The sequence below is a fragment of the Heterocephalus glaber genome, unplaced genomic scaffold, assembly GCF_053883595.1.
Source record: "Heterocephalus glaber isolate CG9 unplaced genomic scaffold, H.glaber_assembly_v1.0 deba00001543, whole genome shotgun sequence".
Taxonomy (NCBI): Eukaryota; Metazoa; Chordata; class Mammalia; order Rodentia; family Bathyergidae; genus Heterocephalus; species Heterocephalus glaber.
Window position 1 is genome coordinate 3,950,440 of NW_028258336.1, and position 14,485 is coordinate 3,964,924.

A 14,485-nucleotide genomic window follows, 5' to 3' on the forward strand; every position below is an offset into this window, starting at 1 on the left:
TTTTTTTGGTTTACTTATTTATTTTTGGCAGTGGGGATTCAATCCAGGACTTCTGCACTGAGCTATATACCCTTAGCCCCCTTCTCCTTTTTTAAAACTTTTTTTTTTTTGATACCAGGGATTGAACTCAGAACCTTGTGCTTGCAAGGTAGGTGGCGGAACCACTGAGCTAAATCCCTGGCCCCTGATCTCAGTTTTAATTACAGTCAGATATATAATTATTAAATTTTTGAATAACTGTAATTTTTCTGATTTAAAAAATTTTTACCATATGATTAAAATTTTACATCAGAAAACAAATAACTTTTTTTTGGTTTCTAGACCACGGTGCTGAATTTTGTTTAGGAATTATATTCATCAAGTAAACCATCAAAAAATGGAATGCAAATTACATTACAAGAAATTTCCACTTAAATTGGAAAACTGGCAAGGATAAAAATTAGTAAAATGCTCAGGTTTTGGTAAAGGTGTGGGAAACCAGCCCTTACATATTCTGCTGGTTTAGTATAACTTGTGAGAATTTTTTGGAGAATATGATAATAAATATTAAAGGCCTAAAAGTACCTCTGATACACAAATTGTGCTTTGATGTAAAAATTTCATTTCTAAGAACTTTCACAAGAAAATAATTAAGGATTTGAAAAAAAAGAATAAGAATATTTATCCAAGCACTGTTACTCATAGCAAGAAGTTGGAAATAGGTGGCATGTCCAAAGGTAGAGATTAATCAAATTTCCAACATCCCCAAGTGAACTATATTGTAGCTACTGATATTATAAAAGAATGTATATATTACTTTAAAGATTACCAGTACGGCAAACTCATGTTTGGTTTAAAAAGACTGGACATAAAAGAGATTTTTTGAAAGCATTAACACATTGGTTTTTCTGGATATGTAGGCTGCATGTATTTTTATTTTTTAAGAGCAGGAAGAATTTATTGAAAGATGGCTTCTAAGAGAGACATAAGGGGGACCGGAAAGGGGGTTGCTCCTATTTTTAATATTTTCTTTTTCATGTCATTATAGTTTTGGAGTTTTCTATAAGAAACATGCACTGCTTCTTTTATTGAAAGAGAAAATTAGGCCGGGAATTTAGCTCAGTGGTTCCACGCCTGCCTCCCAAGCGCAAGGACCCAAGTTTGATCCCTGGTACCAAAAAAAAAAAAAAAAAAAAGAGAAAATTACATAATTTGGCCTAACATGGTTGAAAACCCTTCTTGTTTATTTCTTTGACCATGTCATCCATTCACTTTGAGAGACACTGGATTTTGCTTGAGTCATAAGCTGCACAATCTGGTTGAGGCAGGAGATAAATTTTCCTGGTTTAATTCCCATGGCAACACAGAATTGGGGGAAGAAGACCTTAGATATAATTTAGTCTAGTCTTTTTCATTTTATAAAATAAGAAATGAGAGAGGGGCAATGGGGCCAGACATAGTGATACACATCTGTTATCCTAGCTACTTGAGAGGCTGAGGCAGGAGGAATCCAAGTTTAAGCCCAGCTTAGGCAACTTGGTGGGACTTGCTTCAAAATCAAAAATAAAAAGGGATGAGCATACAGTTCAGTAGTAGAGCACTTCCCTAGCTTGGCTCTTCATCTTCTAAAAGCAAAACAAAGTAGAGCAACAGATTAGATGCAGAAGCAGATGTAAGAATTAGGATATCGCCAGGTGTGGTGGCACATGTCTGTAATCCCAGCACTTAGGAGGCTGAGGCATCAATGGTGAGTTCGAACACAATGAATTCAAAGCCAGCCTGAACTACATAGAAGACTCTGTCTCAAAAAAAAAAAAAAAAAAAAAAAAGAATCAGGCTATCTTGTATTAAATCACGTTTTGAAAAAATGCAAAACAGTGTTGGTGAATCTGTGGAGAAATTGGAAGCCAGTCTATGTACTGCTGATGAGAATGTAAAAATGGTATAACCAGAGTAGAAAATAGTATGACGGTTCAAGATATTAAACATGGCATTAGTAAATGATCCAGCAATTTCCACTTCTAGACATAGCTCACAAAGAATTAAAAGCAGGGACACAAGTATTTGCATCCCAGTAATCACAGCAGTATTCAGAAGAGTCAAAAGGGAGAAGCAACCTATGTCCAATGATGATGAATGGATAAACAAAATATTGATTATTGTAATGTATTTATTACCGCTTTATAAATTAATACTTTAAGAACGTCCTATTTTATTTCTTATAAAATGGACACATATAACCCACATACACACAAGCTCTTAGGTACTGAGATTTTAAAAAGTTAAAGAACTGCTGACAATAGGAAGATTTATTCTCTTCTTACACCTGCATTATGTGAAAATCTATTTGTTGGCATAGCTTCATTTGAGAACTATATCACTTCTAACTTGGAGACTAGCAAAAAAGGGGAGTCTAAATTATAGTCACAATCATCACATTAACCTATAATTACCATTGTTCCCTGGATGCACAGTAAGTACAAAGACTGAGCAACACAAAGCTCCACACAGGCAAGTGGCCATGTACAACAGCAAGCTGTAAAAACCTTAAATGCTGACACTGTACATTCCAAAGTAGTTTTGTAGGTATCTAGCAGAAAACAACCTTTCCTTTCTTCTACTGAATCTTTCTTTGGATTTACAGTTCTGGGGAGATTTGGGGATGGGGTGGCGGCGGCATTGTTTCCTAAAAACCAGGGCATCCGTGCGAAGAATTTAATTCTCTCACCATCTTGCTACTGGTCTGTTGCAGAGGGGTGTGGTCAGAGAGCTGGGAAGCAATCCAAAACAGCAGCGAAAGCTGACCAAAACCGTGTTCAAGGAATATTAAGAGGCCAACTCATTTTGCCCGGACAAGAGGCAGAATATTTATGGAGAGGAGGTTAAAAAAAACCCAGGAAATTAGAGAACATGGGCGGGGCGGAAATAAACGGCAAAACCAAAGCTTATGTAAGTATATGAAAGGTTTAGAATGCTAATGGGTGCACGACGGATAAATGAGAGTTGTTATTCTTGAGTTCACAGCTGCGGCACTTGAATGCCAGGTCTGCAATTCTGGGCTGGAGAGGAGGCTGAAAGCACTTTCACGTCCAGCCCCTCCTTCCACATTTATTTTGGGTTGGGTCTGTGATCAGTCTCTCTCTCTTTGCGGTTCAGGCAGTCCCAAACAAAGGAGAATGGATGCCCTCTCAAAGGAACCGAGGAGGGAAAGGTGGCCCCAGGTTGCCGGGCAGGTGTCCCTGGGGGCCGAGGGCGCGGGCTTCGGGGAGGGAGGATTCCAGGGATGCGGTTTGGGCCCAGGAACCTGGGCCGGGGCGTCTGGCACAGCCCGCGCAGAGACCCCGCCCTGCCCGCGGTCAAGGTTACCCGCGCGTGAGTACCTGTGGAGGCCTCGCACTGCCGAAAGGCACCGGGCGATCATGGGCACGCCGAGATCAGTGGCGGCAGCGGCGGGCGGGGGGTCCTTCGACTTGGGGCTGGGGAGGTCAGACAGCGTAGTTCAGGTGCCAGTGAGTCCAAAACCGGCCTCGCTGAGGCCACGGCGGCGGCGATTACTGCTGGCCTCCCAGCGCCCTCCCACGTGCGGCAGCCCCACGGCGGCCCTCCCTACGCTAGCGCCTCCTGTGGCCCCGCCCCTAGTCCCGCCCCTCCCGTCCTTGCCCCACCGCTCACGCGTCTTGCACCGCCCCAGGGGCGGACCCGGCGAGACCCAGCTGCCCAGAGCCTAGCGTGCAGCCTGGTGGGCTGAGGGGGCGGCGGTGTGGGAGCCGGTGAAGTTTAGGCGACCGCGGCCAATGCTGAGATCTCGATCCTGGTTCGACACTTGAGGTCGAGGAGCCGAGCGGACTGGTTTACGGACGCCCCCGGGCCCGCAGCTGTCGTCTTGCGTTCTCTTTTCTGGTAAGGTGCTTCTGTCTGGAAATGGTGCATCTCCCCCAGCCCCAGACGGAGGCCTGTGCTGCACAACCGCTGCAAATCTCTTAGGGCCTGAGAGGAGGCCCGGGTACTGCAGGGAGGGAGGCTTGGAGTAGGGGTAGTCGTGCTTCCAGAAGCTGGAGGAGAAACATGGAGGAGATGGATAGATCCTTTCCCCCTTCTTTTCCGTTTTAACCTTCTGCCCTGGGGCCTTATTTAATAGCGTTTATTGTAATAACCCCGTGGCCTAGAGGTTGGGCCTGCCTTTAAAATTGGTAAACAAATAATAAGCATCCTAGCAGCGGGCACCAGATCCTGAAGGCGAGCACCACACCCTGGCTTTGAATTAGGGAGCCAGGGGAACAGACGGATGATGCGATTTAGTGGAGACGAGCCATTAATGCCACTGGCCCTGCGCCACTGTTTGGAGGCAATAGTATTCCAAGTGAATGAACAGGACCCGAAGCGCCCAGCCTCTCCACTAGAGCACAGCTACTGCAGAGAGCGCTGGTCCATTTGTACTATCATCGGTTTAGACAATGATTTCCTGACGTGTCTGTTGATTGCATAGAAATGCCATTTATCCAGAACGACACTCAATGGTCGAACAGCCTTTCCGGAGTGTATTTCCTCAGCGGATAACTCTTGACTAATGAAAGTAGGTGAGGTGTAAATTACACATGTTACAGTTTTAAAAACCTCGTGTACTAGGTGAAGATGCTTATTGTGTACTAGTTTCTGAGTCAGCAGTATGAAATTTCCCTCACCTTAGGACAAGGCCTTTTGGGGCATTTCTATATCCATATCCGTACTTCTTTTCTGTATCCCTGCCCTATATATAATTAAGATGCAGTGAGAGTCTAAGCTTATGTTTTACATGTTTTGGAAAAAAATCTTATTGATCCAAGATTAAACATAGTTTAATACTACTGCGTTAAAATTTTAAAAATGTAATAAACAATACTCCGTGCTCTCCTGACTCTAAAAACATCAAGATAATGCAAGTTTCTTTTCTGCTTTTACTATAATATAATCCTTGCTATTTATTATTTTTATCATTGATAACTTTTCTGGCTGATTCTTTAAAATAACTGAACTCTGTGTTTTCATTTTTATTGTTGAGGAAGTGTTTAAGCTTGTAAAATGTCAACTATCAAGCACCTAGTTTACGCAGTTATTCGTTTCTTGCGGGAACAAAGTCAGATGGATGCTTATACTTCTGATGAACAAGAAAGTTTGGAAGGTAGGCATCTGGTCTTTGTGTTCATTTGTGTTGTAAATAAAAACTAAAAGTGCTACAAGCTCAACTTCCTGATGTAGTATAACAAAATCAGAATGTTGTGTTAATCTTTCAAGTAGAGAGACTTAACTATTAGATTATCTTATTTCCATTCTCTGAAGCTTGTTTTAATTAACCACAAAATAAGAGGACTATCATTCATTTATTGAACAATTATTGTGTCAGAATTATGCTATTCATATTATAGAGAATTTTTCTTCTCAGCGACTAATATCATTTGCATTTAGCAGATGAGAAAATGAAACCGGAGAGTCTAAGTAACATAACAGCCAATATGTGATGAAGCTGAAATTTAAATCTTGGTACTTGTTCTGAAGGTTTTTTTCTTTTCCTGTTTAATAGGAGAGCATCAAGTTCAGAAATGATACATGAAATACCTTAGTCATTGTAATAGCACTATGTAAAGGTCTGAATAATTATGCCATTGATGAGCTCTGACAAGTGCTAACAAATACTTTGGGACTTGAAAAGAGAGGATTTCATCCTTGTTTTTTTTGAGCTTTAAATACTGGATTAGGTAATCTGTAAAAGTGAGTAGGACTCAAAGGATACCATCAGGTGTATCCTTCGCACCATCTTTGTGCTTCATGTGTATGCATTAAAAATTTAAATTCATTTTAATCATAACGAGAAAATTCTGCAGATGGGTTTGTCGAAGTTCGGAGTCTACCTTCCTTGTGGCCTAAAGACTTATTGAAATGAGAGTACATTTTGGAGAACTTAATAAATAACACTACAGTTTGAATTTCCCATCTTGCAGCTGCTCCTCCTATAGAAGGGACACATCTATTAATTTCAAGTACTTCCCTTGTAAATCTGTTTTAAGGAGGTGGGGATGAAAATTGGGCATTTGCTCTAAATCTGCTCACAGTCTGGTGAGATGATGTCTTTCCAGGTGACAGTGAGAGGAGCAGGTGATGCACAGTAGGAAAACATTGCAAATCGGTCCATTTAATATTAAGGTCTTTTTGTTCTCCTTGATGGTTGAACTGTGTAAGGATAAAGGCACCTGGTTAGCTAAGGAAAATGTTGGTTATGATAGCTCTGTAGCAAACAGATAAATGCGTTCATCTAATAAAAGATGTTTCTTTTCTAATCAAAGGCAGTACAATGTTTTTAAAGGCCAGAATGAAAATTGAGAGTATTTTAAAAAACCAAGATGTTATGTCCTATTTTTAGGATGGTATTCAGCCAAAAATATGTGCTTTCAGCTGTTTGTTTTATATGGCAGTGAGAAATGGTGCCAATTGTTTGTGACTGACCCCTATTTTTGTCTTTGCAAGTCTAATTTAATTGAACATGAAATCACGTGGAGGTGTTGTCTGCCCACCTTCTAGACATTTAAAAAAGTCGTAGGAAGGAAGCCTAAATTCTAGCACCAGCTTTACCACTGTGTATTTTGAAGATGGTATATCATCAGCTTTAAATCTTGTTATCAGATTATGTCATTCACTTCCCTTAATTGTTATCATCTACTGACCTTTATTTTTTACCTTTGTAGTTCCTACTCCCTCTCACATGCTACACTTGATAGCAATTCTGATATAATCATAGGTAATTTTTTCATGTTTCCTGGACTCTCTTGATCTTTTTTCACGAGAATCTCAACCACCTGGCTATACCCTGTCTTAGGGGTTCTAAACTCAGGATGATATTTCAAAGTCTGGAGACATTTTTGATTGTTACAACCTCAGGGTCTGGTATTTGATATCTGGTCAGTGGCGGTGGATGCTGCTAAACATACTACAATACACAGGGCAGTCCCAGACAAGGAAATTTCTAATCTAAAATGTCAGTGTGCCAGCTGGGCATGGTGGTACATGCCTGTAATCCCAGCACTCTGGGAGGCTGAGGCAGGAGAATCTCAAGTTTGAGCCCAGCCTGGGCAATTTAATGACTGAGCGAGACCCTGTCTCCCCTTGCCTCCCAAATAAGTGGGTGATATAGCTGGCAAAAGTCCAGGGTTAAATCCTAATCCCCCCCTCCAATTCACTATGCCAAGACTGAAAATCCTTACCTAGATGTTATCATTACCAAAATTGCATACCTTCCATAATTTCACTTCCTGACCACTACTCCCTGTCTTTCTAGGTCACTGCTTCAGAATCTTTTCCCCAACAATTCTTTGAATCCACCAGTACTTCCAGCCTTTTGATCTCTTACTTTTTTTTACCCCCATTCTTACCATAAATTCCAGAGTTGATCATTATAATAATTCCCATGTATCTCCTTCCCTTTCTTGCTAAACCCAATTTTGCTTGAGTCCTATTCTCTCCTTTGTGCCCATATCCATGTGACTGTATATCAATAGAGTACAATATACAACCTTTCTGACTAGTCCTATTTAAATTCATGACTGTAAATGTCAAGAAGACATTTAATGATGTCAGGCAATTATACTATTTGTTTTGTATTCATTCATACTTTTATTCTTTAGATGATAATTTTAGCATTTTCTCATATCTTCTCAAATCCCCAAACTTCATCCACGGTTTTCCTTTTTGGTTGCTTCCTTCTTTATCCAGAAAACCAAAGTAATGAGAAAACAAGTTCCACCAACTCCCACCCACCAACATCAGCACCCACATACTCTCCCTGCCTGTCCTTTTACCAGCATAGATGGACCGTCAGTGTTTCCTTCTCACGGAACCCTCTACTAGTGTCCTAGATCCCATCTTTCCAGTCCAGGACATCACTCTAGTTATTCTGCACTCCTGGTTTTATGTCATCAAATTTTTACTTTCTGCAGGATCATTTTCATGAGAACATAAACTCACCTTTTCTTCTTACCTTCTTTAGAAAAGCAAAAACACTCAATAAATATTTTTTATCATACTATTCCCTCCACAAACTTCTGCCTAATTTTTTTTTTGTCTCCTTTTGTAGCAAAACAATTTCAAAGAGTTGTTTATATTCCCTTGCACCAGTTCTCCTTTTATTCTTTCTTAAGCCCATTCCACTTGGGCCTTTACCTCCATCTTTGTATCCATAGTGCTCTTATCAAAGTCATTAGTGAGTTTTTTGATACAGGGTCTTATTATGCAGTTCAGGCTGGCCGTGAACTCGCTTTGTAGCCAGGCTGGCCTCAAACTCACAGCTATCCTCCTGCTTCAGCTTCCTGAGTGCTGGGATTACAGCACCATGTCCAGCAGTCATTAGAGATTGCTGTGTCATTTATTTATTTATTTATTTAGATGCTGGAGATTGCACCCAGGGCTTCATACATGCTAGGCAAGCACTTTACCATGAACTACATCCCACCCCTGATTTTTGTGTTTAAATCAACGATCAGTTCTTAATCTTGATCTGACTTAAATAACTAAAGTTTTTAGCTGCTGTTAATAAAGTTGATGATCACTTCTTCATCCATTTCCTTCATATACTTTATTCATCTAGCTCCAGTATAGTTCATAATCTCATGGTTGTATTCCTTTATTTTTTGGTGCCGGGGATTGAACCTGGAACCTTGCACTTGCGAGGCAGGTGGCAGAACCACTGAGCTAACTCCTGGCACCCTTGGTTGTATTCTTATCTTGTTTACTGTTTCTCCTTTGCTGATTCCTTTTCTTTTCCATGGCCTGCCATGTCCAGGATACACTGCTTGATTCTCTTCTCATTATCTACGCTCATTTCTTTGGTGGTATTACTCAGCTTATTGACTGATTTATATGCTGACATTTCTCAAATTTGTAGCTGCAGCCTAGACCTTTCTTCTAAACTCCAGCCTTGTATATTCAACTGGCTACTAGAGATCTCCACTTACATGTCTAACAGGCATTTCAAAGTTAACATTGCCAAAACTGAACTCCTGATCCTCCCACCTAAAATCTGTTCTATCCACAACTTTCCTGTCTTGGTGATGCAACTCTAACTTGTGTTTTGGTCAGACCAAAAACTTGGGTGTCATTCTGGACTTTTCTCTTTTTCTCATATTCTGAATCTGATCACTCAATAAATCCAGTTGGCTCTAACTTCAATATATGTCTAGAGCCTGGCCACCTCTCACCACCTGAAATCACATCTTGTTAGAACTAAGTCTTTCTACCTGTTTTACATAATAGCTCCACCTAGTCTATATGCTTCTTTTTTTTTTTTTTTTGGTACCTGGGATTGAACTCAGGTCCTTGCGTTTGTGAGGCAGGTGGCAGAACCACTGAGCTAAATCCCCGGCCCCTAGTCTATATGCTTCTGAGGGATCTTTTCAGACTATCTTAGATTCTATCATTTCTTTACTCAGAATCTTGAAATGACTCCTTATGTTACTTCGTTGTTGTTTAAAGAATCTATATAATTTGGACTTCTGTGATGTGTTGTTCACCTATAGTTTCTCACTTTGTTTCAGCCAAATTAGCTTCCTCACTGTGAATACACCAAATCATTTTGCCTAAGGGCTTTTGTTCTGGCTGTTTCTTTTTTTTTTTTTTCCTAGCTGTTTCTTTGAATTGGAATGGTCTCCCTCAAGATAATGATAATACCTCCATCTCTTAAAAATCTTTGTCAAATTTCTTTTCCCAAAGAGGCCAGCTCTGAACTCTGTTAAATCTGCAGCCTGCTTCCCTGCTCAGCTCTGCTCACTCCCCATTCTCCTTACTCTGCACTTGTTTATTGATTGTATTTCTCCTCTCTTTGCCCAACTAGGATATAAGCCCTAAGAGGTTAGTGATCTTTTCTATTTTATTCACAGGTACATGAAAAGTGTCTAGACAAAGGTGTGGCATATGATAGGTACTCAATAAATGTTTGTTTACTTGAATTGATAAATTGAATCCAGTGATCCTGGCCTCTGGCTTAGCTGATCTGTATCTTAGTTTTTAAGTCTATTAGGTGGATATATCTGCACCCACCCCAACTAATACATTTTGTCAAGAGAATCAGAATCAATGAACAGCAGGTATGTAACATGTGGAAACTTTTGAATAAAGTGCTATACAGATAGGATATTATTGAATAAAATTATGGTATTATTGAGTAAAATTATTAACTTATTAAATTATTAACTTGCTTGACATCGGTACCAAAGACTTTTGTTTGTATGAGTATGTACGTACATAAGCATTACTTTAGATTTTTATGACTTACTTCTGAGCGCAATTTCCCAAAAAGGGGATCCAATGTATTTGTTTCATAAAAGAGAATCTTGAGGTAAAAGTTAAATTATTGTATTGTACCTCATTTATTTAATTGAGAGGGAGAACCTAGGTTAGTAATAAAAAGAGGATAGTCTTGAGTTGCAAAGATAGGTTCCAGTTCTGTTTTTATCAAAACAGAATTATAGGGCTGGGGATTTAGCTCAGTGGCACCTCGGCTGCCTCGCAAACACAAGGACCTGAGCTCGATCCCCAGTACCGAAAAAAACAAAACAAAACAGAATTATATTTTAAAAAGTAACCTCCTTTAATAATACTGAATTGTCTTTAGTAAGTGCCAGATTTATGTTCTAACAGCAGAATTAAGAAGCTGTACTGGACCATGTGATCAAGACAGGGCATAAAAGACCCTCAGTGCTGTTAGTGCTTAGCTCTAAAGTTCCATTCTCTGGTTTTTGGTTAATGGTTTAGTTTGGTTCCCTCAATCTTTTATTTGTCTATGAATTGGTGTTTGTTTTATTTGGGGAGTGGAGAGGAGAAATGTCTTTTTTACAGTTTTGATTTTTTTTTTTCTCAGAAATTCAAATATGACTTGAACTGCAGTCAGTAGATTCAATTCACTGAGCATCTACTATTTGCCAAATTCTTCTCAAGTCAAGGATGAGTAAGATGTAGGCCTTGTTCTCAAGTATAATATAGCAGACATACATTCGGGTCACATAGTATACTGATAATAGTTATGTATAATATAACAAGAACAATAATAGAAACATGTACATACCATGTGGCATAGTAAAGGAAATAACCAATCTGACTAAGTAGGGAGGATGCTTGTCAAGAGTGAATATAGACATATACATACGTCTTTTTTTTGTTTTGATTATTTTAATTAACTATTTTCATTGCAATGAGAGCAGATCTTTCTTGTGGCTCAGCATTTTAATTGCAAATTCACCCAGACAAAAATAGGGAGAGAATGAAGGGTGGGTGTACAGATAATTTCCTATATGGTAATTTTGTTGTTTATTTGGCCCCTTTTCTAAGGAGACTTGTTCTGTGGCTAATGAAAGAAACAGTATTTCTTTTTGACAGACATAATTTTCTCAAGACCACAATTAATACATAATTTACCTTTTAAAAATCACGTAAGAATGTAAGTGATTGAGGAACAATCGATAACTTGTATCTTGTCAGGTGCAATAAAAACAAAATTAAAACCCAAATCACCAAGAAAAAAAAAAGAATGTAAGTGAATCTATTCCATACTGTGTGAAAGTGATCAGGACAAATCTTGTCTACATTCTCAATTTCTTATCTAGCAGGAGCATGATCACATTAGAGCACGATCGAGATGAGACTCTACGTCCATCTCTCTGAGTTTTGAGGAGAGGATATGTACTTTTCACTGTTCCTGCCCAAGTTCCTCCTTTATCATTTAAGTAGGAACCCACTTGGTTTTTGCTTCCACTCTCTCACATCTCTTCCATTTCTGTATTAGTGAGCCTTTTGTTTCCTGGGACAAAATACCTGACATATACAATTTAAAGAAGAGAAGGTTTATTTTGGCTCACAATTTCAGAGGCTTCAGTCTAGGGCGGGCTGGCTCAAAGGCAGCAATGACATGGCAGAGTGGCATGGCAGAGGAGAGCTGCTAACCTCATAGCAACCGGAAAGCAGAGTTAGCAGGGAAGAGCCAGAGAAGAGAAATAGCCTTGAAAGGCATGCCCCCACTCACTCCTCTCCTAAGAGTTAATTTGGGTATTTACTCATCAATAGATGGATCAATTGATAATGAAGTTATTGCATTCAATCAGCTTTCAAAATCCCAGCCTCTGAATAAATGAGACTTTGGTGGACATCGTAGACCTAAACTGTAACACTCATCCATTCTCAGCATTTTAACCAGACTTTTAGTTGGTTATATCATTTTCCTTCCCATGTTCTCAGTCTGTTCCGTAGCTGTACCAACCTGTGATCTTGTTCTGAACCAAAAAGAGATGAGACACCTGTAATCATTCAACATGATATAATTTTACTTGTGTTTCCCCTTCTGTTACATGTAAAGTGTTTTTTGTTGTTATTGTTGTTGTTGTTTTTGTTTTTTTGAATCAGAGTCCTGCTAGGTCATTGTTTTGCCCAGGCTGGATTCAAACTTGCAGTCCTTCTTCCTTGGCCTCTCAGAGTGCTGGGATAACAGATGTGCACCATCACACTCTTCTTTTTTTTTTTTTCCTGGAGCAAAATCTTTACTGGTATATTTTATTTTTGTTTATTTATTTATTTATTTATTTTTGGTACTGAGAATCGAACTCAGGGCCTTGAGCTTGCCAGGCAGGTGCTGGCTGCTGAGCCCATATTGGTACATTTTAGTTATACATAGTGATAAGACTCATCATAGGGAATTTGCACCTGTACATGACATATCCTGCCACTTCTTTTTTTTTCCCATTCTCTCTGCCATCAATACCCCTAGCCTATATACAAAAGCTTTGTTTTCATTATTTCCTTCTATTTGGGCAGGGGATTTAGCTTAATGGCACCGTACCTGCCTCTCAAGTACAAGGTCCTGAGTTAGATCCCTGGTCCCCCCCCCCCCCCCGAAAAAAGGTGGTATTTTCACTTTTTTTTCTTGTCCTTTCCTTCCTTTACCCTTCCCCCTCCCTTGTTGCACTTCCCATTTAAAAATTTTTCTTTCCATTTCCCAATATCAATTATACATTTTAGTCCTTATTTCCCCTTTCAGTTTCTCACACCAGAGGAACAATGAGGTACTGAAACATGACCATACTCATCTTAAAACTAAACTTTATCAGGGCTGGGGATTTAGCTCAGTGGTTTTGCCACCTGCCTCTCAAGCTCAAGGTTCCGAGTTCAATCCCCGGTACCAAAAAAAAAGCAAAACAAAAAACTAAACTTTATCATGTGGACAGTGATTTTTTTGTTGTTGTTGTTATGTTTACCACTGTTTGTCCATCACCTTAGAACAGCATCTTACACATAGTGGGCATTTGATAAATTTGCATGTATGAATGAATCTTTTTTTTAAAATGATGAACAGTTTTTATTTGATTGCTTTGGGGGATTTTTTTTCGTACTGGGAATCAAACTCGGGACCTTGTGCTTATGAGGCAGGTGTCAGCACCACTGAGCTAAATCTCTGGCACTGTATGAATGAATCTTTTAAACTGATCTACCTTCACTTAAGTATACCAGGATTAATATTTAATATTTCTTATATATCAGGGACTGTTTGTTTTACCATTTTTATTCAGGTTGATACTTCTGTTTCTCACATTTAAACCATATATAGAATCAGGCATGGTGGCACCAGCCTGTAACCCTAGCACTGGGGAGAATGAGACTAGAAGATCACAAGTTCAAGGCCAGCCTGGGCTGCACAGCAAGTTGAAGACCAGTCTGGACTACACAGGGAGATTTGTCTCAGAAAAGCACATATACATGTATGTGTGTGTATGTGCATGTGTATGTATTTATGGTGTATCTATATATGTGATATTTTAAGTTTGTTCAAAGCATTAAGACATTGGTGGTAAATTAGCTGTTGATGAGGGGAGTAAGTTATTAGTGGCTTGCTCTTCTTTCTGATAGCCTTCAATAAGAATGTGATGTTATATATATTCAGAAATTTTATTGTAGATAACACTTTTTTTTTTTAGTAACAAATCAAGTTGTTTTTCCTCAGTATCTGGTCTGTAAATAGAAATCTCAATGCAGCTGAGCGAATTAGTTTTCCTCATGTTCTGTGATCATAAGTACTGATTTACCACAGATTATATTCCTATCAGGAAAAAAAAGCTGTTTTTTTTTAACTTGCTTTTTTTTTCCACTATTAAAATTTGTTTCAAGTTGCAATTCAGTGCCTGGAGACGGTTTTTAAGATCAGCCTAGAAGATACACATCTAGCGGTTTCACAGCCTTTGACAGAAATGTTCACAAATTCCTTTTGTAAGGTATGTTGTCATTCTTTTTTCATTAGGGTCTGATGAAAGTATGAGGAAAGTGTGACTCCAGTCTCATGTTGGATTGTTAATAATTGCAGTGCCAGGTCTATAAGTAATTAACTTCTTTCTGGGTATAGGATGGATTAGTTTGTATGGAGATAATTTGAGATCTAAAATATAACTTGTTAAATGTCCTTTAGATTTTCACATTAGTACCTATTCCTATCCTCTCAGCTTTTATA

General features: G+C 39.1%; 2 protein-coding genes across 4 annotated transcripts in view; one reads left to right on the forward strand and one right to left on the reverse strand.

The window, feature by feature from the left end:
* Nln (neurolysin) overlaps positions 1–3,615 on the reverse strand; it is a 130,316-nt gene extending 126,701 nt beyond the window's left edge. The window contains exon 1 of the mRNA XM_004862867.3: positions 3,360–3,615. Coding sequence (XP_004862924.1) covers positions 3,360–3,400 — 41 coding nt within the window. The 5' untranslated portion in view covers positions 3,401–3,615. The remainder of the gene's footprint in view (positions 1–3,359) is intronic.
* Positions 3,616–3,663: 48 nt separating this feature from the next.
* Sgtb (small glutamine rich tetratricopeptide repeat co-chaperone beta) overlaps positions 3,664–14,485 on the forward strand; it is a 49,314-nt gene continuing 38,492 nt past the window's right edge. The window contains exons 1-3 of one of the 3 annotated variants that reach the window (XM_004862866.4): positions 3,664–3,879; positions 5,022–5,137; positions 14,149–14,252. In XM_004862866.4, coding sequence (XP_004862923.1) covers positions 5,038–5,137; positions 14,149–14,252 — 204 coding nt within the window. In that variant the 5' untranslated portion in view covers positions 3,664–3,879; positions 5,022–5,037. Of the gene's footprint in view, positions 3,880–5,017; positions 5,138–14,148; positions 14,253–14,485 lie in introns of all 3 variants that reach the window. The other 2 variants (XM_004862863.4, XM_004862864.4) reach the window with 2 other exon arrangements.